The 22,596-nt window shown below is 43.2% G+C and overlaps 1 protein-coding gene across 3 annotated transcripts in view; it reads right to left on the bottom strand.

Annotated features, from left to right (window-relative positions):
- smad2 (SMAD family member 2) overlaps nt 1-21,995 on the bottom strand; it is a 103,279-nt gene extending 81,284 nt beyond the window's left edge. For 2 of the 3 annotated variants that reach the window (XM_078418774.1, XM_078418681.1), the window contains exon 1: nt 21,266-21,995. In XM_078418774.1, the coding sequence (XP_078274900.1) occupies nt 21,266-21,528 (263 nt within the window). In that variant the 5' untranslated portion in view covers nt 21,529-21,995. The remainder of the gene's footprint in view (nt 1-21,265) is intronic. The other variant, XM_078418591.1, reaches the window with a different exon arrangement.
- Nucleotides 21,996-22,596: the final 601 nt, after the last annotated feature.

Here is a 22,596-nt window from a genome sequence, read left to right on the forward strand (position 1 = left end):
GTGGAATTCTCTGCCACAGAAGGCAGTGGAGGCAAATTCCCTGGATGAATTTAAAAGAGAGTTAGATAGAGCTCTAGGGGCTAGTGGAATCAAGGGATACGGGGAGAAGTCAGGCACACATTACTGATTGTAGATGATCAGCCATGATCACAATGAATGGCGGTGCTGGCTCAAGGGCCAAATGGCCTCCTCCAGCACCTATTTTCTATGTTTTTATGCCTCCTGTGTTTTTGTAAGCGTATGGCAATATTAAACTGGAAACTCTAGCACTCTCACCACAATCCACAAATCAAGATGCTCACTGCACTTTGCCTTATGACCAAAAGAGTAATTCACTATTAGAATCTCTGCCTTTGGCTTTAAAGTCATACACATTTATGTATGCAGAAATCAATAGAAGACACTTAAGTGTGATTCTTTGAAGGTCATTCAGCACTAGACGACTGGAGCAGGCCACCAGGCCCTCCAACCCTGGTGCACTATTCAATGTAATCATGGCTGATCCATGCTGGTCATGACTCTTTAATACCATAACCCTCAATTCTTTGATCTTTCAAATATTTATTTATCTTCACCTTAAGTATATCTGATGAACTTAAGTCAAGGGCAGAGAATTCCAGGGATTCACCTACCCTCTGAAGAAATTTCTACACAATCCAGTTTTACATGACTCGCAGCTATTTTGCAGCTCCATCAATCCTTCTGCTCACCAAATCGCCACCATCAAGCATACTAATTTACACTAATCCCATTTTTATACTCCCCACATTCCCATCAACCCCACTCGGATAATACCGCACAGCCAAACACAAGGGGCAATTAACCATAGACAATTAGCCTACCAACTCGCACATATATCTTTGAGATTGAGGTGGAATAAAACAGCAGAGTGGAGAACCCCCATGCAGGAATAACAGACAAGCTACATACAAAGAGGGCATACAAACGGTCTCAGATTGATGCAAAACAAAGTATTGGAGGAACTCAGAGGGTCAGGCAGGTCTGTGGAAGGAATGGATAGACAATGTTTTGGGGTCGGGACCCTACTTCAGACAAGGGGGGGGAGAGGTAGGGGGAGAGGAGAAAGGTGGAGAAGACAGGTGGTGGCAATACAAGTTTGGACACATGTGAAGGGGAGCTTGATTGGCAGATAGGTGGTGAAAGTGATGTAAAAATGAAAAAAAGGTATCAGATAAGGAAAGGAGGGATTAAATGTAAAGCCGGGAGGGAGAGATATGGGTGAACAGAAACGGGGAGGGGGGGGTAGGGCTCCATCCCAAGATAGCAGCAGCAGACAGAGAAAAGGAACAGTGCTGGTGAGAGGGCTGGGGCCTCACCATCTGCGCCCTCGGAAATGCTCTGGATGTTCCAAGATTGGCTGCTGGAGGTGCCTGTGGCATAGAGGCCGAGCAGTAGCCCTGTGAGGCGAGGGATGGTGCATTCGCAAGTTGACTTGCCCAGACTGATTTAATGGAGTGAGCTGCCTGGAGCTCTATTAGGTCAGGCACCGCGCCATGCCCAAGCACGTGGATCAGATGCAGCCTGGAACAGCAGAGCAGTGAACGGCATTAACAACTGGCCTTTATGGCCAAGTTAAGACTAAGATTTTTTACAGTTTTGAACTTGAAAGGTACAAGATGGCTCTAGAAATGTGGCGACTCTTGTCCACTGCCTCAGTGCAATCTACTTTTGTTACACTCTTGTATTCAATATGATTGCGCCTAAGTGTAGCAAGATTTTTACTCAACTGTATGTGACAAAGAAATCTCAATGTACCTAGGTAAATGTGACAAAGTACCATTGAACCATTGAGATGAGTGTGCATGGGGGGAAAGAGCAGGATGACTGGGGTTGGAAGACGACGGGAGAATGTGTGTGCTTTGGGGGATGGGAGGGCTCATAAAATTATGGACTTCAATGTTCGTACTGTTTGGTTCCAAGCTACCGAATCAGAATCAAGGTGCAGTTTGCAGCTGTTAAACTGCTTACTTTAACAATGGAAGCAGCCAAGGACAGAAAGGTCAGTATGGGAATGGGAATTAAAATGGTTGTCCCTGTTCCTAACTATCTTAACTATCACTTACCAGGCTTTGTCTGGTCCCCACCTCTTTTCCAACTTTCTACCTACTCTAGTCAATCTGACGAGCTCCAACCCAAAATGTTACCCTACCATTCCCTCCACAGATGTTTGCTGGATTGGCCAAGTTCCTCCAGTATTGTGTGTTTTGGTCAAGATTCTAGCATCTGCAATTTTTCGTGTCACCTCAGTTTTCAATGCCTCATTGAAAAGATACCACAACTGATTCAAAATTGTTCCATCTAAACTGTAGTTCTCAGGATTTTAAGGGCTTAGATTTAGTGGCAGCAGACTATAGTTGTGCCATGTATTTCTATAATAAATGTTAAATATAATTGTAATTGTTTTGTAGGAAAAGTTACTTCCAGCTGAGAATACATTTATTCACATCTCAGCACAAGGAAACGGTCATGGAGTCTCTAGTCTGCTCTTTTTCTTTAAAATGGCGACTAATCTGATCTTTGGCCCCAACTCCATTTTTTTAAAACCAATTCCTCATGTAAATTGATCCAAAGATGTTCAAGATTCACAAATAAATCCAAAGATTCACAAGTTAGAGGTGAAATTCACCTATTTTAAAAAACTCATCTAGTTTTAAACTGCTTAATATGCATCCTGAGATCTTATCAGCCCCGAACACTACACCCCTGCAGTTCTGAACTTCTGAAGAAATATCCATGGAATTTTTCCCTTCTCAAATCACCAAGAACTTGGATGCCTCATTGAAAATATAGAGTCATTTGATGTGCATTTATAGTTTGTTTGCAACCGAATAAAAATTGGGCCAAGGTGCTTTACAGAATGGCAAGATTTAACAAGTCACAAGAATTTCACGGTATCTGAATTGGTACATGTGACAATAAACTGACCTTGAAACCTTGAGACCTTAATAGAAAAAGTAACCATAAATTTGGTCAGCGTGGTTGTAATAAGTAGTTTAAAGATGACAGTTAGGCACAGAATTCCCAAGCACAAAGCCTGTGCTGCTAAGGCACATTAAGGATGAGCACTGAAAATTGGAAACATGAATAAGTCCAAGATTGAGGAACAACATGGCAAAGAAAATGTGAAAGAAAGGAATAAATAGTAATGGGAAAATGTATCAAGTAATCAGTAAATTAGCAATTTAGACAATAGACAATAGGTGCAGGAGTAGGCCATTCAGCCCTTCGAGCCAGCACCGCCATTCAATGCAATCATGGCTGATCACTCTCAATCAGTACCCCGTTCCTGTCTTCTCCCCATACCCCCTCACTCCGCTATCCTTAAGAGCTCTATCCAGCTCTCTCTTGAAAGCATCCAACGAACTGGCCTCCACTGCCTTCTGAGGCAGAGAATTCCACACCTTCACCACTCTCTGACTGAAAAAGTTCTTCCTCATCTCCGTTCTAAATGGCCTACCCCTTATTCTTAAACTGTGGCCCCTTGTTCTGGACTCCTCCAACATTGGGAACATGTTTCCTGCCTCTAATGTGTCCAATCCCCTAATTATCTTATATGTTTCAATAAGATCCCCCCTCATCCTTCTAAATTCCAGTGTATACAAGCCTAATTGCTCCAGCCTTTCAATTTACTGATCATTACCTTTGCAGCTGACAAAATTGGTGGTATAACGGAGAATGAAAAAGGTAGTCTTACTTTTACAACAGGATCTAGAAAAACTGGGAAAGTGGGCATAGAAATGGCAGATGCAACTCATAGACAAGTGTGAAGTGGGGCATTCTGAAAAGTTAAACCAATAACAATGGATGGCAGGACTATGGTGAAAGTTGTAGAACAGAGACAACAGGGAGGTAATTAGAGAGAGAATTGGGCCCCTCGGATTTACAAGGATGTTGCCAGTACTCGTGTCTAAGCTAAAGGGAGAGTTTGGGCAAGGTAGGATTTTATTCACTGGAGCACAGGAGGCTGAGTGGTGATCTTATATAGAGGTATATAAAATCATGAGGGGAACAGATAAAGTGACTGCACAGAGTCTTTTACCCAGAGTAGAGGAACCAACAATTAGAAAACATAGGTTGAAATATTTTAAGATTTAATACGAACCCAATGAGCAGCATTTTTCATGCAGAGGGTGGAAGCCGCAAGAGGAGGCAGTTGAGGTAGATACTATAACAACATTTAAAAAGACATTTGGACAGGTACATAGATAGGAAAGGTTTAGGAAGGATATGTGCCAAACACACGCAGGTGGGACTAGCGTAGATGGGGCATCTTGGTTGGCATGGACGTTGGGCCGAAGGACCTATTCCCCTGCTGTATGACTATGACAATTACATAGTTCCCTACTGACTAGTGGCATTCACATCCATGGAGATGAACTAACTTTGAGAGGATGGTTATGATGCATATCAACTCCTACCTTAGTGAGGATGGACCTACTACAATTCACCTACCGCCGCAACAGATTAACAGAGGATGCAATCTCGCTGGTTCGCCAGTCTGTACTGGATCACGGACAATAAGAACACTTGCATCAGGTCGTGGTTAATAGACTACAGCTCTGCTTTCAACACCATTATCCTCTCCAACCCTATCAAACTTGAGAACTGGGTCTCTGCTCAACCCTGTGTAACTGAATCCTCAACTTCCTCCTCGGCAGACCGATCAAAACGAACTGGCAATAACATTTCTCCTCATCAACCATCAACACAGGAGCACCTCAAGGCTGTATGCTTAGTCCCTTGCTGTACTCTTTCTACACTCATGACTGTGTATCCAGAGACAGCTCCACTACCATCTTTAAATTTGACGATACCACTGTTATTGGACAAATAGGAGGCAATATGTTAAAATACAGAAAGGAAACTGATAATCAGATCGAGATGTGCCAGAACAACAATGTTGCTCTCAACCGCAGCAAGACCAAGGAGCCGATTGCTTCTTGAACGTGCTCAGGGATATTTTCCCCAGGCCCCTTCCACCTATATCCCCACTCTTTATATTTCACTCCACTTCTCTCATCAACTCATTTTTGTCTCCTTGTTCCCCTTTTTCATCTTTCGCCTTTGTCCATCCATCTGCAAATCAAAAAACACCGCCACCCGCCTATCCACTTATCACTTGCTAGGCTTTATCACACCCTCACCTCTTTCTCCAATACAATCAATCTGACAACAGATACCAATCCAATGTGTCACCCATCCATGTCCTCCAGAAATGTTGCCTGACCTGCTCAGACCTAAACTGTGTGTTCTACGCAGGATTCTAGCATCTGCGGTTGCTTGTCTACAAGGATTTGATTTTTGAACTCGGAAAGAGAAAGCCAGGGTTCCAACAACCAGTCTTCATCGACTGGACAGCAGTGCAGAGAGTCAACAGCTTGGATGCCATGATAAAGCTGTACAAGACGTTGGTGAGACCACACTTGTAATATTGTGTACAGTTCTTCTCACTTTACTGTAGAAAGGATTTTGCTAAGCAAAGAAGTCCATATAAAATCATGAGAAGAATGGATCGGATAGATGCAGAGTGTCTCTTGCCCAGAGTAGGTGAATAGTTTTAAGGTGAAGAGGAACAGATTTAATAGGAATCTGAAGGGTAACTTTTTCATACAAAGGGTGGTGGGTGTATGGAACAAGCTGCCAGAGGAGGTAGTTGAGGCAGGGATTATAGACAATAGGTGCAGGAATAGGCCATTCGACCCTTCGAGCCAGCACCACCATTCAATGTGATCATGGCTGATCATTCACAATCAGTACCCCGTTCCTGCCTTCTCCCCCATACCCCCTGACTCCGCTATCTTTAATACAATATATCTTTATTGTCATTGTACAATAACAATGTGTTTTGGGAACGAGATTGGGAATGCGCCTCCCATGCAATGCAATAAATTAATTAGCTAGTCAGTATTAATTTAAACAACCCAATGGAACAAATTAGAACAGTTTTAAAACAGAATAAAGTGCAAGTAGATCTGTGCAGGTTCACTGTGCGATGCGACCATCCGGCTCAGCAGGACCGGTTCATAGCAGCTATGGCCCTGGAGATGAAGCAGTTCCTGAGTCTGGAGGTGCGGGCGTAGAAGGCCTTCAATCGTCTGCCCGATGGTAGAAGTTCGAACAGACTGTTGCAGGGGTGTGAAGAGTCTTTGTGGATGCTGGTGGCTTTTCTGAGGCATCGTGTGTTGTAGATGCCCTCCAAGGCTGGTAGCTGTGTTCCGATGGTCATCTGAGCTCTATGGACTACCCGCTGAAAAGCTTTCCTCTCTGCCTCCGTGCAGCTGAGGTACCAAACAGGGATGCCATGTGTTAGGATGCTCTCTATGGTGCAGCGGTAGAAGGTCGTCAGCAGCTGTTGGGGTAGACCAGAACAGTCGTTGCTGTGACTTCTTGACCAGCGCAGCAGTGTTATTGGACCATGTTGGGTCCTCCGAAATGTGAGTGCCCAGAAACCTGAAGCTGGGCACTCGCTCCACACTGTCCCCGTTGATAAATATCGGGGCGTATTCCCCGTTGTGTGACCTACGGAAGTCGATGATCAGCTCCTTGGTCTTGGTGGTATTTAGGGACAGGTTGTTATCAGAGCAGCAGTCCGCCAGGTTCTGCACCTCCGCTCTGTATTTTGTTTCATCACCGTTGGTGATCAGCCCGATCACCATTGTGTCGTCTGCAAACTTGACAATGGTGTTGGTGTCAAATGCAGGCACACAGTCGTGTGTGAATAGGGAGTAGAGCATGGGGCTCAGAACACAGCCCTATGGTGCACCGGTACTCAGGGTGATAGTGGAGGACAGGTGCGGGCCCATTCTCGCTGCCTGCGGTCGCTCCAGCAGGAAGTCCAGGATCCAGTCGCATAACGACGAGCCGAGTCCTAGCTGGTGGAGTTTGGTGATGAGCTTGGTGGGGAGCTCTATCTAGCTCTCTCTTGAAAGCATCCAGACAATTGGCCTCCACTGCCTTCTGAGGCAGAGAATTCCACAGATTTATAACTCTGACTGAAAAAGGTTTTCCTCATCTCCGTTCTAAATGGCCTACCCCATATCCTTAAACTGTGGCCCCTGGTTCTGGACTCCCCCAACATTGGGAACATGTTTCCTGCCTCTAATGTGTCCAATCCCTTAATAATCTTATATGTTTCAATAAGATCCCCTCTCATCCTTCTAAATTCCGGTGTATCCCAACATCATCCTAACATTTAAGAAACAGTTAGATAGGTACATGGATAGGACAGTTTTGGAGGGATGTGGACCAAACGTGGGCAGGTGGGACATGTTGGGCCAAGGTGCCTGTTTCCACACTGTATCACTCTATGACTGTGACTCTAAAATATTCACAAGGATATTACCAGGATTGGAGGATTTGAATTGGAAGGAGAAAAAAGTAAATAAGAGACTGCAGGTACGAGAATCTTGAGCAGAAAAAGGAAGTGGTGGAAGAACTTTGAGTCCGAATGAGTGTGAAGGGCCTCAACCTAAAACATTACCTATTCCTTTTCGCAAGAGATGCTGCCTGACCCACTAAGTTACTCTAGCATTTTGTGTCTATCTTTGCTGGAAGAACTCAGTGGGTCAGGCAGCGTCTACAGAGAAAAGCAGACCATGTTTCAGATCAGGGGATTCTTCTTCAAACTAATGGAATTGGCGATAGAAATATTCTGTTTGGATATTAACATTGAATTCTCCTACTCAAGTCAAATTCCCCCCAAACTTCCTTTCTCTTTTTTTTAATCCCCACCCCACGAGCACTCATTTCTCTTCACCAGTCGTCACTCTGTTCCATTCCCTCTTCCTTCTGCTGATCCCTACAGAATTCCCCATTTCCTTTTATCCCACCCTCTTTCCCCTTCCACACCACCCACCTCCCTGCAGCTTTACATTTCATTTATTTTCTTTCCTTATCTGACATCCATTTATTATCTTGCCTTAGTCACCATCTTCACCCACCTGTTAGTTTAAGGCGAGAGGGGAAAAATGCAAAAGGGACACGAGGGATATCAAAGTGGTCGACAGGAAATACTGCCTCAAGAAGGCAACCAATATCAAAGGACATTCTGACCACATTCGGATCTCATGGCTATCATCAAGCAGGTGGTCCATAAGCCTGAAGTCCCACACTATGCAGGTTCAGGAACAGTTACTTTCCTTCAACCATCAGGTTCTTGAACCGACCCACATAACTCTAATTCTACCTTGGCAATGTAACACTATCATAGTTTTATTTTTTTCAGGCTTTTTTCTTTCATCGTTTTGTAGCGTTTATGTGCATTTACTTCAGCATGGACAAGTTGGACCGATGGGCCCGTTTCCATGATGTACGTCTCTAATACGAAAACTGGTCCCTGAATCAAGGGTATCATCACGTTACTGAATAATGAAATATAATCTAACATATAATCTCCAATGAAAGATGATTTTACTTATTACGAGGTTATTTTACAAACATTTGATTACATAATTCCTGAAGGTCAGAGTCCTCCACCATGAATGACTAGAGATCAATAGTGATCAGAATCTCAATTGGACCAGTCACAATCTGATCACTACTGGATCAGATATTACGTTTCAGCAACTCCCCAAAGTCTTCCCACCACCATGAAATCATAGGCAAAGTATGTGAAAGATCGTTCTCTACCCAGCATGCACTAAAGGAGCTAAGCATCATCCAGGACAAAACCTCATTTGAGTGACATCTCATCAACCACCATGAACATACTCTGCCCACCCCATGGGCAAAGCAGATACCAACTAAAAAATTGCATTTGTTACTCGCCAAGATTACTCCAACAGACCTGCAACTACTTTAAGGCAATAGGATCAAGGGAATAAATGGTTTCTTGAAGCATGTGCCAATTTCAAGACTGTATCACTTCCAATTTAGCATTAGCACATTTTCTGGACCAAAAATGTGATATGTTCGATTTCTACGACAGTTAATGTAACAAACAGCAGCTCCAATGGCAATTCTGAAGTAATGAAATTTGCCTTGTGGTACCAAAAACTTGCTGGAAAGCAGTATTGTCACAAGGTCAATTAACTCAAACACTAGTACAACTTTAGAAGCGATGTACCTTCAAATACATAACTGGATCAATTACTTAAAAATGACCAAAGACACAACAGAATAATTGCATTTTAACAAATGAATATCCTCAGCCACAATGTTACTACATTGCAAAGAATGATGGTATAGAACAGCTAAACAAGGCCTTTTACACAAACTGAACAACAAAAGATATTCCTTAAAATGTTTCATGCAAGCACATGTACAATTAAAATGAACAATTTTGCTCGTGATAGTTATCAAAAATAAGGGGGAAAAAGTCTGAATTACTAAGGCATAGCACACATTAGCGAAAACAGAAATAAGTAGTGCAGTCAAATATGCCACTGAGAAAATGCTGCTGCTGATGCTTTAGATTCTTGGGATTTTTTACCTATGCAATCATGATAGTGTGCACTTTCACGTGGCTGAGAGCAATATGTACATTTCAACTGGTACGACCAATACTGGCCTCAACAAGTAAATTTGGGAGGCAAAACAGGTCATTAAAAAATGGAGTGTGTTAGGGCATAAACATAGAGAGGAATATATGTTTAATTGAAGATAGACACAAAAAGGTGGAGTAACTCAGCAGGACAGGCATACATGAGGTGGCATCTATCATCAAAGATCTCCACCACTTAGGCCATGCCCTCTTCTCACTGCTAACATCAGACAGGAGTTAAAGATGCCCGAAGTTACACACCAAGTTCATGAATAGCTACTAAACTATGACTATCGGGTATTAGAACCAACCAGAATGACCCTTATCTTGCCTTGGCAACGGAACTCCAAGAAAATTGCAAGAAACCAGTCTGAAGGGTCTCGACCCGAAATGTAACCCATTCCTTCTCTCCAGAGATGCTGCCTGTCCCACTGAGTTACTCTAGCGTCTTGTGTCCATCTTCGGTTTATACCTGCATCTGCAGTTCCTTCCTACACATATGTTTAAGTGAAGCAGATGAACTGAAAGCATATCCAAGCAAAAGAGTCTGTAAATAAATAGATGCCAGTGATCTATGCTCAGCCTCCAGCTGTTCATAATCTATAATCAAACATTTGAAAAAATCCAAGTTTGCTGATAATAAAAAGCAGAACATCAGCAAAGACTGCAACAAGGATAAAGAATGGTATAGCACAGCAACAGGTCCTTCAGCCCACAATTTCCATGCTGAAAATGATGCCAAGAAAAACCTTATCTGTCTGCACATAACCCACATACCTGCATATTCGTGTGCCTATCTGAAAGGCTCTTAAACGCCACCATCGTATCTGCCTATACTATCATCCCCGGCAGCTCATTTCAGGCACCCGTCACCCTATGTGTAAAAAAAATTGCCTTGTACATCTCCTTTAAACTTTGCCAATCACATCTTAACGCTATGTTGTTTAGTATTTGATTTTTCCATCCTGGGTAAAAGGTTCCAACTGCCACAGCTGGATTGTCCATGGCTCTCATGATTTTATATACAGTGCCCTCCATAATGTTTGGGACAAAGACCCATCATTTATTTATTTGCCTCTGTACTCCACAATTTGAGATTTGTAATAGAAACAAATCACGTGGTTAAAGTGCACATTGTCAGATTTTAATAAAGGCAATTTTTATACATTTTGGTTTCACCTTGTAGAAATTACAGCAGTGTTTATACATAGTCTCTCCCCCCACCCCATTTCAGGGCACCTTAATGTTTGGGACACAGCAATGCCTTGTTTAGTATTCTGTTGCATATCCTTTGCATGCAATGACTGCTTGAAGTCTGCGATTCAAGGACATCACCAGTTGCTGGGTGTCTTCTCTGGTGATGCTCTGCCAGGCCTGTATTTTAGCCATCTTTAGCTTATGCTTGTTTTGGGGGCTTGTCCCCTTCCATTTTCTCTACAGCATATAAAAGGTATGCTCAATTGGGTTCAGATCGGGTGATTGACTTGGCCACTCAAGAATTGACCATTTTTTAGGTTTGAAAAACTCCTTTGTTGCTTGTTTGGGATCATTGTCTTGCTGTAGAATGAACTGCCGGCCAATGAGTTTTGAGGCATTTGTTTGAACTTGAGCAGATAGGATGTGTATACACTTCAGAATTCATTATGCTACTACCATCAGCAGTTATATCAGCAATGACGATAAGTGAGCCAGTACCTTCAGCAGCCATACATGCCCAGGCTATAACACCCCCACCACCGTGTTTCAAAGATGAGATGGTATGACAATAGACAATAGGTGCAGGAGGAGGCCATTCGGCCCTTCGAGCCATTCAATGTGATCATGGCTGATCAATCAGTACCCCGTTCCTGCCTTCTCCCCATACCCCCTGCTTTGGATCTTGGGCAGTTCCTTCTTTCCTCCATACTTTGCTCTTGCCATCACTCTGATATATGTTAATCTTGGTCTCATCTGTCCACAAGACCTTTTTCCAGAACTGTGGTTGCTCCTTTAAGTACTTCTTGGCAAACTGTAACCTGGCCATGCTATTTTTGCAGCTAACCAGTGGTTTGCATCTTGCAGTGTAGCCTCTATATTTCTGTTCATGAAGTCTTCTGCAGACAGTGGTCATTGACAAATCCACACCTGACTCCTGAAGAGTGTTTCTGATCTGTCGGACAGGTGTTTGCGATTTTTCTTTATTATAGAGAGAATTCTTCTGTCATCAGCGCGCAGGTCTTCCTTGGCCCGCCAGTCCCTTTGCAATTAGTAAGCACAAACCAGTGCTCTCTTTCTTCTTAATGATGTTCCAAACGAGTTGATTTTGGTAAGCTTAAGGTTTGGCTGATGTCTCTAACAGTTTTATTCTTGTTTCTCAGTCTCATAATAGCTTCTTTGACTTGGTCCAACTTTGGTGACTGGGCACAACTTTGGTCCTCACGTTGATAAACAGCAATAAAAGTTTCCAAAGATGATGGAAAGACTGGAAGAAAGACTAGGTGCTGAGAGCTCTCTTATACCTGCATTAAGGAGGCAATTAAACACACCTGTGAAGCCACGTGTCCCAAACATTATGGTGCCCTGAAATGGGGGGACTAGGTATAAACACAGCTGTAATTTCCACATGGTGAAACCAAAATGTATAAAAATACCCTTTAATAAAATCTGACAATGTGCACTTTAACCACATGTGATTTTTTCCATTACAAATCTCAAATTGTGGAGTACAGAGGAGAATAAATAAATGATAGGTCTTTGTCCCAAACATTATTGAGGGCACTATACAAATTAGGTCACCCCTCAGCCCCTGACACTCCAGAGAAAGCAATCCATGTCTGTCCAACCTCTCCCTGCAGCTTCAACTCACTAATCCAGCTTCATTCTGGTAAACCTGCTCTGTACCCTTTCCAAAGCCTCCACATACTTCCTGTAATGGGATGACCAGAACTGCTCGCGATATTCCAAATACGGCCTAACCAAAGTCCTATAAAAAAGGACATCATAACTCTTATACCAATGAAGAAAAGCATACCATATGCCTTATTTACCACTCCATCTACTGAAGTTGCCACTTTCAGGGAGTTATGGATTTGGACCCCGAGGTCCTTCTATACATCAATGCTATTAAGGGACTCGCCAATAATTGTATATTTCCTCCTTACAATCGACCTTTCAAATACCTCACTTGCTCAGATCAAACTTTAGGAGGATAAAAATAGGCTAAGTGAATGGGAAAGGATATAGCAGATGGAATCTAATATGGAAAAATGAGAGGTCATCCAATGTGGAAGGAAAAAAACTGGAGTACTTTTTTTGAAATGGTGAGAGATTGAAAGTAGACACAAGGAACCAAGGTGATGGGATCTTGAACAAAGAAAAGTGCTGGAGGAATTCTGCAGGTCAGGCAGCCTCTCTGAAGACACGGCTAGTCTAGTTTTCAGGTTGGGACCATTCTTCAGAGGCTGCTGATATTGGTTCACTTATCTTGTCAGCGAATTTGCAAAAGATTTTGGTGGAAATTGTGGCGGTAATATCTTTCTAGTACTGTGTACAGTGCTGAACAGCTGGCTGAGGTATTCACCAGGATCTTTAACCTGTCTTTATCTCTGGCAACAGTCCCGAAGTGCCTGAAGTCAGCTAACATAGTGCCGGTGCCGAAAAAAACAAAAATCACCAACCTGGCGGACTGGTGCTCAGATAATAACCTGTACCTAAACACCTCTAAGACCAAGGAGCTGATCATCAACTTCAGGTGGTCACATAATGGGGAATACGCCCAGATCTTTATCAACGGGGACAGTGTGGAGAGAGTGTCCAGCTCAGGTTTCTGGGCACACACATTTCAGAGGACCTCACATGGTCCACTAACACCGCTGCGCTGGTCAAGAGGGCACGGCAACAACTGTTTTTCCTAAGAACACTGAAAAAGACTGGTCTGCCTCAAGAGCTGCTGACGACCTTCTACCGCTGCACCACAGAGAGCATCCTAACGCATGGCATCTCTATGTGGTATCTCGGCTGCACGGAGGCGGAGAGAAGAGCTCTTCAGCGGGTAGTCTACAGAGCTTAGAAGATTATTGGGATGCTGCTTCCAGTCTTGGAGGGCATCTACAATACACAATGCCTCAAGAAAGCCACCAGCATTCATAAAGACTCCTCACACCATTGCAATAGTCGGTTCGAACTTCTATCATCTGGAAGACGTTACAAGTCCTTCTATGCCCGGACCTCCAGACTTAGGAACAGCTTCATCCCCACAGCGATAGCTGCTCTGAACCGGTCCAGCTGAGTGCCCCCCCCCCATGAACTGTCTCCTTCGGATGGTCACGTCGCACAGCGATCCAGCACAGACCTATTTGCACTTTATACTGTTTTAACTGTTTCTAATTTTGTTTCTCTGGGCTGTCTAAATTTCTGTTGATTAGCTAATTAATTTATTGTACCCCTGTACAATGACAATAAAGATATATTGTATTGTTGTATTTTTATTGTATGTACGTGCTATTGAGGTCCAGATCACGAGAGCAACAAGGTGGCAGCAATTGTTTTTTCATGGTAGACTTGTACGCATTTCCTCAGAGATCCCAAAGACAGTTGGGTGTAGGATAATTGCATAAAGAATCAAAGGAAACAATAACATCTCTGAGGGAGAATCAGTTAAAAATATAGAAAATAGGTGCAGGAGGCCATTTGGCCCTTAGAGTCAGCACTGCCATTCATTGTGATCATGGCTGATTATCTACAATTAGTAACCTGTGCTTGCCTTCTCCCCATATCCCTCGATTCCACTAGCCCCTAGAGCGCTATCTAACTCTCTTTTAAATTCATTCAGTGAATTGGCCTCCACTGCCTTCTGTGGCAGAGAATTCCACAAATTCACAACTCTCTGGGTGAAAAAGTTTCTTCTCACCTCAGTTTTAAATGGCCTCCCCATTATTCTTAGACTGTGTCCCCTGGTTCTGGACTCCCCCAACTCCAGTGAATTCAAGCCTAGTCTTTCCAATCTTTCCTCATATGACAGTCCCTCCATCCCAGGGATTAACCTTGTGAACCTACGTTGCACTGCCTCAATAGCAAGGACGTCCTTCCTCAAATTAGGAGACCATAACTGCACACAATATTCCAGATGTGGTCTCACCAGGGCCCTATACAACTGCAGAAGGACTTCTTGTACTCAAATCCTCTCATTATGAAGGCCAACATGCCATTAGCTTTCTTCACTCCCTGCTGTACCTGCATGCTTACTTTAGGCAACTGGTGTACAAGGACACCAAGGTCTCTTCTGCACTTCCCCTTGGTAGAGAGAAGGACTGGGTGACATTTCGGGTCGAGACCCTTCTTCAGACTAAAGTTCTTTCCTACACATTTCTTATTTTATGTTCTCTTTTCTGGCAGGTATGGATAGAATGGGACAATGGCATTGGTCTGTACTCTAAATTTCAAAAGGCACCTCAGAATATAATACCACCTTTAGCAGCACACGAGGCTCAAAAAAAGTCTAAATTTCCAGCCTGTGGCATATGGAATCAATGACCAATTGATTATGAAGACGGATTAAATTGTGTCCTTGCTTAATTAGTGAACCATATAATTTGCAGCCAAATAAATCCAAATAAATAGTTGTCTTGTTACATCTTTTCATGTACAGACTATACATTTATAAACATAAGGGCAGGAGAACATTTTGTTTTTCCAGTTGAATTTCTGGTTACTTGATAACGACACACATCAACATGATATTTTATTGTTAAAAGATATTGATATTTTATGGATAAAAATCATCTGTAGGTCAGCGTAGTGGTATAGTGATTTATATAAGAGTAGTCACGATTTTTGTGATGCAAGTTTAATCCACTGTCATAAAATATTCTATCAAATTGAGGATGGTGCTGGACAAAACTGTTAAGATAGTAAATTTAAAGTCTGAGGCACAAGAAACCTAGATGCCGAAATCTGGAGCAAAAAAGAGCTTCAGGAGGAAAATCAGCAGGTCAGCCTTTATCCTGGTGGTGAGGCCAATGCAAACTATCGGAACAGTATCACAAATTCTACCCCAGTCCTCTCTCAGACACACTTCTGTTCACAATACCCCTCAGCTACTTCTCAGCCCTCCCCACCTCCTGTTGTTCCCACCTACCATCATACCTTATTTAGTTCCACTCTTCATCTTCCTTTCCTATCAGATTACCTAATTTGAAAGTAATACCTCCCAACTTCTGTCCACCCATCACTTGTGTGCTCTTGCCCCACCCCTTGTGTGCTCTTGCCCCACCCCTTGTGTGCTCTTGCCCCACCCCTCTCTCCAACCTCTTTAGATTGGCCATTTCCAATCTACCCTTTCAATCGAAATGACAACTTTCAAACCAAAATATTAACCGTCCAATTCCCTCCAGATACTGCCTGACAGTTTTGGTCTCCTAATTTGAGGAAGGACATCCTTGTAATTGAGGCAGTGCAGCGTAGGCTCACGAGATTAATCCCTGGGATGGCGGGGCTGTCATACGAGGAAAGATTGAAAAGACTAGGCTTGTATTCATTGGAGTTTAGAAGGATGAGAGGGGATCTTATAGAGATGTATAAAATTATAAAAGGACTGGACAAGCTAGATGCAGGAAAAATGTTCCCAAAGTTGGGGGAGTCCAAAACCAGGGGCCACAGTCTTAGAATAAAGGGGAGGCCATTTAAAACTGAGGTGAGAAGGAACTTTTTCACCCAGAGTTGTGAATTTGTGGAATTCTCTGCCAGAGGGCACTGGAGGCCAAATCACTGGATGAATTTAAGAGAGAGTTAGATAGAGCTCTGGGGGCCAGTGGAGTCAAGGGATATGGGGGGAGGTTGGACACGGGTTACTGATTGTGGATGATCAGCCATGATCAAAATGAATGGCGGTGCTGGCTCAAAGGGCCGAATAGCTTCCTATTCTATGTTTCTATATATTAATGTGGAATGCACATTGATTGTTCCATTAGCTAGCTGTAACATGACAAGATCATATTTCCTTCAATCTCATTCCAAGGCCACATTACTCCATATTGGTCATTTATTTTCAATTTGCCACTACATTCATGGTACAACTAGTTATCACAGGGTGAATACTTGTATTTATTCAGGAATCAAGACCCATTTTGTTATAGAGGCGAACAATAAAATCAATCAAAGTACAAATTACCCTCAATGAATGAACCAAAGCTGCAGCGCCGTTTAAAAGGTGATATTGAATGGTTTACTAAAATGGCTGGGCAATTATACAATATTATTCCTTCAGTGGAAAAATACGTTTGAATCTGCATGCGTTTTTACAAAATTTGTGTACTACCCACATTTCAAGACACAAACTGAACATCTCAAATATTAGTGGGATTCATCATTGTAAACTTTTTAGAATAAATACAGCTTTCCCCAGGGGCACAAAATGCTTCAGCATTTACAAATAATTTTATTAACACTTCCCACTCATCTTTTGTTTTAATTGTTAACATGTTTGCCTAGTGCACCGTAGCAGGTATACCCTACTTTTGGTGGAGACTAAAATCAGACACCATATACCAGAAACAATCTCACCAAGGCACTATACCAATTTACCTGTGTGCTCAAATCTTGTTGCAATTAGTGTTAATACACTTCCAAATGCCTACAGTATCTGCATATTTGCTATCAGTGACTTGTGTACAAGGACACCTAGATCCCATTGAACATCAAGTTCCCAAACTGCACAGTCATGCTTGCAAAGATGAGGCTCATGCACCTCTAAAGATCTTTGGTGGGGCCTCGGCAGCAGTGGGAGACTTGATGGCGGTGGGGCCTCGGCGGCGGCGGGGCCTCGGCGGCAGCGGGAACCTCGTTGGCGGTGGGGCCTCGGTGGCAGCTGGATCCACATTGGCGGTGGGGCCTCGGCGGCAGCTGGAACCTCGATGGCGGTGGGGCCTCGGCGGCAGCGGGAACCTCGGCGGCGGTGGGGCCTCGTGATCAACCCGCGATTAGTTGTCAATGATTGTGAGGGGGGGCAGGGCAGACAATGGGGACCCGGCATGGGGGGACCACCGTGAGGGATAGTGGGAGAACAAAGGGGAACCCGGTGTGGGGTGAAGGCACTCTTAGAATCCTCTGCCCAGGGTCTGTGTTCGCTTGTCTGTTTGATTATTTGTTCCAGTGAAGGCGCTGTGCACACAGCAGCCAACCTACAGTCGCTTGCCTTTTTCTTTTTGTTTTCACATTTTATTTCAGGTTTTCGTGTACCTTATTGTGTGTTGTGACTGTTGGCAGACCAATTTCCCTCCATGGATGAATAACGTTTTATCGTATCGTATCTATTCTGGGTCCACCACATCAACGCAATCAAAGAAAGCTCATCATGCCTCTACTTTCTCAGAAGACTGAGGAACTTTTGGCATATCGACAAATACTTGTGTATTCCTACAACTGTACGGTGGAGAGCATATTGACTGGTTGCAATATTGCCGGTTCGGCAATTTGTAAGCCCAACCAGGGAGACTACAGAGGTTGGTAAACATTGCCCAGTACATCACTGACCTCCCCACAACCTAAAGGATCTACAAGCCGCTGACTCAAAAAGACAGCCAATATACAAGGCCCACATCATCCTGCCATGCTCTCATCTCACTACTACTAGCAGGGAGGTGCAGGAGCCTGAAAACAGCGACCATCAGGTTCAAGAACAGCTTCTTTTCAGCAACCATAAGGCTCTTGAACACAACACAACACTAACTTCAGCAACTATAAACTCCTACGGACTATCTTTGGTTGCATTCAGACTTCGGTTTATGCAAGTCTGCATAATAGCTACCTAGTATTACAGTTATTAATTCATTGTACAATTGATTATTGTATACTTATCTGTGTATATTGCATTAAGGGGCCAGGTAAGCTACAGCTGGTAAGAATTTCATTTTTATGTTGCCAGTACACATGACAATTAAACAGCCTTGACTCCTGATTCTTAACAATGCCTATATTAAACAGTCCCACATTACTTTACATTAGAAAAGGTTTGTGCCCACAAACTCAGTAATTGACCAAAACCATAAAAACTCTCAACGTGAGAACACCATGGAATGTGAAGATAAAAGATGCAAGAACAGAGAGAAAGGAGAGAGATGTGCATTTGACCAATTGTGGATTTTGTTCATCCAACATGTCAGACACTTTTGAGTGGTAAATTAGAAAAACTGTGTATTTGAAAGATTCTTTGTTGCTTGCATATGACATTTCATACAATTAGATTGTTTCAAACATAGACACACAGGGAAATATTAAAGTTTGTATTTTCCTCCCTGAAATGAAACCCCAGTGATTCTGTTATTTCAGCAAAAAACACTTTTGACTGGAAACTTTTAGATCAGTGTCCCACCAAATGCCTTTGTTTTTTTAATCAAACAGGCAACAAGGGATACCACACCAGGGTGGAGTAAAGAGTTGAGCCACATACCCTCATGCTGAGGATAGAACTGAAGATAGCATTACATCAAAGGAGAAATCTCCAATTGGCTAGTGGTATTTTATCTTAAATACAAACCCTTTCCATCGTAAAGATACCAGTGGGAAAGAGCAATGTGGTCAGTCACAATAAACGGTCTCATGGGTCGGCAGCAGATCGACCCCTGTATAGTTGCAAGTATATTCATGGCTCAGACGCAAGATGGCATCTGCAAGGTGGTGCCAGAGCATGCCAATTCATTGCATGCTCTTCCCAGAGAAGGATCTACCATCATCCAATACAATCGCTCTACTCTTTTAAATCTCTTTTCTACCCATAAATCTATCCCCATTTCTAAATGTTCCAATATTTTACCTTTTACTCTACTTATTGTACTCGAGTTTGACTTGTTTGTATTTATGTAAAGATTAATCTTAGCATTGTACTTTCCTTTTAAACATTACATTCATTCGATATGATGGCAATTTTCAGATAAATGATCATGTATTGCGTTATTCAATGATAGCCTATTGACTAAATTTAGCTTATTACTGAAGCTAATATAGTTTGCTACCCTGACTGGAGGATATTTGTTACAGGACACAAATTCAGTTTCAGTTATATTCTCAAATTAAAACCACTGGCCTTTGAAACATGCTCATCACATTTTTCCATTCCAACACTTCAGGGAAGTCAAAACACAAGCCCAATTTAATGTTAAATCCTTCTGTACTTTGTAATTTTGCCCATAAAGTCTACAGTAGGCCATTGCCTACTGCTCCCCTCACCATACATCATTAGTGAAACCATGGCTAATCATAACTTTTCAATTCCACTACTTTTCTCATCTTTTGTTTTGATGATGTATGTTTCGTTTTCAGATTTGTCACTGGATTGGAAGCCATATACCAACTAAGCTATAAATATAACCTGCAGCCTAATTCAATTCGTCTTTATGTCCAATGCATTTGCATCAATATTATTTCCTTGGGCCACTGAACCCTAGCTGTTTTTCCTCTCTAAAAATTTTAATTTCCCTTAAATGTAATTGCTTGTATCCACGTTTTATTTCTTTATCTGCAGCGTCTTAACATGTTCTAGTTCGCTGCACCAGAAGCTTCCAAACAATGGTAACCAAGACATCATTGAACAGGAGGCTGTATATAGAAAGTGTGCATAGGCAGAAATTTGGAAAACGGTGTGATTTTACTAGGTGCTGGGAACAGTGGTCAGAGAGTCTTGGGAGAAAGCCAGGCAGATGACCCATCACATTGACAGTAAGCAACACGACTGAAAAGATGAAGCGCATGGTACACGGGTGTTAAATAGAAAAAAGACTGGACAGTGTTAAAGATTTAGTCATTAAAAACAAAATGGCTTTCATGGGATTAAAATTATCAAAAACATATGGGACTGCTGACAAATCAGGAGTGAATATACAACAAAGTATGGGAACCACTATTCTGAGCCCTTTTTTACTGAAGCTCGTATACATTTGAATCCCCATGATAGTTCTACTTATTCTTTCCTCCAACCCGGGTAAACTTCGATAGAACCGGCCAAATTGTGTAGTTTAAATATTAGTGATCTATGAAATTGATCCCCCACCTTTCCAATTCCACTACTTTAACACATGTTCGGAGCACTAATCTTATTTAATACTAATTTGCACATGACTCGTAAACACTCATATACTGCTCTGTTGCAAGTGCACCGTCCCTTAAATATGGAAATCAAACCTGTAAGCATCACTCCCAGGTGAAGTCTCACAGCACCCTGTAAGTTTGCAACAAATCTCCACTTTTATACTATATTCCCCTTGAAATAACGTAATATTTAAATATTTTCTATAACTACATGCTGACAAATTGTGTTTCGTGCACTCCATGATACCTTTCTCCCATCGGATTTTTTTTTGCCTCACTTTATCTAAATGTTAATTTGCTCACTCATTATCCAAGTTGGTAGAAAGATCTCATAAACTGGTTCCATTATGACCAAAAAGGTGGTTTACCCCAATTCTCCGATACCCTACAAAAATAAAATAACCTGGCCTTAGGGCAACAAAATATGCCTTCGTACAGTTTTAAGTACTGAATGCCCTGGAGTTACATTGGGTCCTCTCGGTCCCAATGTCCAGCCCTCGCTCTCTAAATTTGCAACAAAATGCCAGCGGTGCAGTGAAAAGAAATGAATGGGCCTGGGTTAGCCTCACTCATGTGATTGAAGTTAAAGGTTTAACTACAGACAGGAAGAAAATTCGGTGTGTAGAGGAGGGCTGGCGATGGGTGGGTGACCGGCCGGCCGTGCGAGTAAGGGGAGGTCCTGGAGCCGGCCCACCGGCCGCTTACCTGGGGATGGTGACACACTTGGTGTTGCAGCTTTGGGTGGTGATGGCCTTCTCCAACTCGTCCAGCTGACCGGTTTTCTTGAGTTTCTTCACCAGGCTCTTGACGGCTTTCTCGCACCACTTGTCATCCTGCCCGCTGTTCTGCTGCTGTTGGCTCGGCCACTGAGAGGAGGAGGAGGAGGGCGACGGCGACTGCGACTCGCCTCCTTTCTTCCAGCCCAACAAACGCTTGACGATGGGCGGCGTGAACGGCAAGATGGACATGGTGGAGCCGGGGAAAGGAAGGAGGGACAGGGGGGAGAAAGGTAGACTGGAGGGGAGGATGGGGAAAAGGGGGAGAAGGAGGGAGAGGGGGAGAAGAAAAAGGAGCAGAGGGAAATAAATTAAAAAAAAGCAAGCTGAATGCGAGTCCCAGAGAAGGAAAGGGGAAGGGGGGGGGGGCAACGGCAACCACGATTCAAAAATTCAAACAATTGGTGCCTCGCGCTGCTCGCTAACCGCCGCTCACATCAATCAAAACGGTTGGAATCGCGAGAGATAAGCCAGGGCTTCCCTTCAAATATGTCGCTGTTGCTCTCTGTTAATGTATTAATAATTATCACATCCTCTCATCTGGAGATTTGATGTTTTATTTTTTTTCTCTCTCCTCGCTCGCCTCGCATCGCTCGCTGGCTCCCCTTTTTTTTGATTGGCGGCCAGGGCCGAGCATCAACCGCGCCGCGACCTCTCAACCCAACGTTTTGGGGGAATTTTTTTTCTCTCGCGTTTTTTTTAACCCCTCCTCCTGGAAATCCCGCCCTCATCCCGCTTCTCCAGCTCGGATTGGAGCACCTGTTGCGAACGCCGTTCCGGTTGGGTAAAGCGTGAGCTGCGGTTGGACGGTATGAACGTCAATCATGCGGGCATCCTAGGGAACGCCCGGCCAGCAGGTTTGGTTGCGGCCGCAGTAAAAGTTTTTTTCCTCTGTGTGTGTGTGTGGGGGGGGAGGGGAAGCGAGGAAGAGAGGAAGAGGGAAGGGCAAACCAGGACGCGTGTTCTTCCACCTGGCTTCAAAGTAGTGCGAGCAATCCAGGAGGCTTTTGAATGGGAAAGCGCAGCACATTGGAGAACAACCAAGTTTTTCTGTTCGGAGAAGAATATCGTGGCAAATATGAGTCGTCGCTCAAGGTTCATAGTTGCACGGTCGCGTGTTCAGTTGGCATTCGAGGTATTCTTCCGCCAGCCTACTTTTAAATGCAAATAGGCTCCACAACTCAATTGTCAACTGAGGTGAAATTGTTTGGATTTTATTGCGATTGTTTTTAATTTTTCATTTAGAGTTTGTTCACGGAG

The sequence above is a fragment of the Rhinoraja longicauda genome, chromosome 1, assembly GCF_053455715.1.
Source record: "Rhinoraja longicauda isolate Sanriku21f chromosome 1, sRhiLon1.1, whole genome shotgun sequence".
NCBI classification, from domain to species: Eukaryota; Metazoa; Chordata; class Chondrichthyes; order Rajiformes; family Arhynchobatidae; genus Rhinoraja; species Rhinoraja longicauda.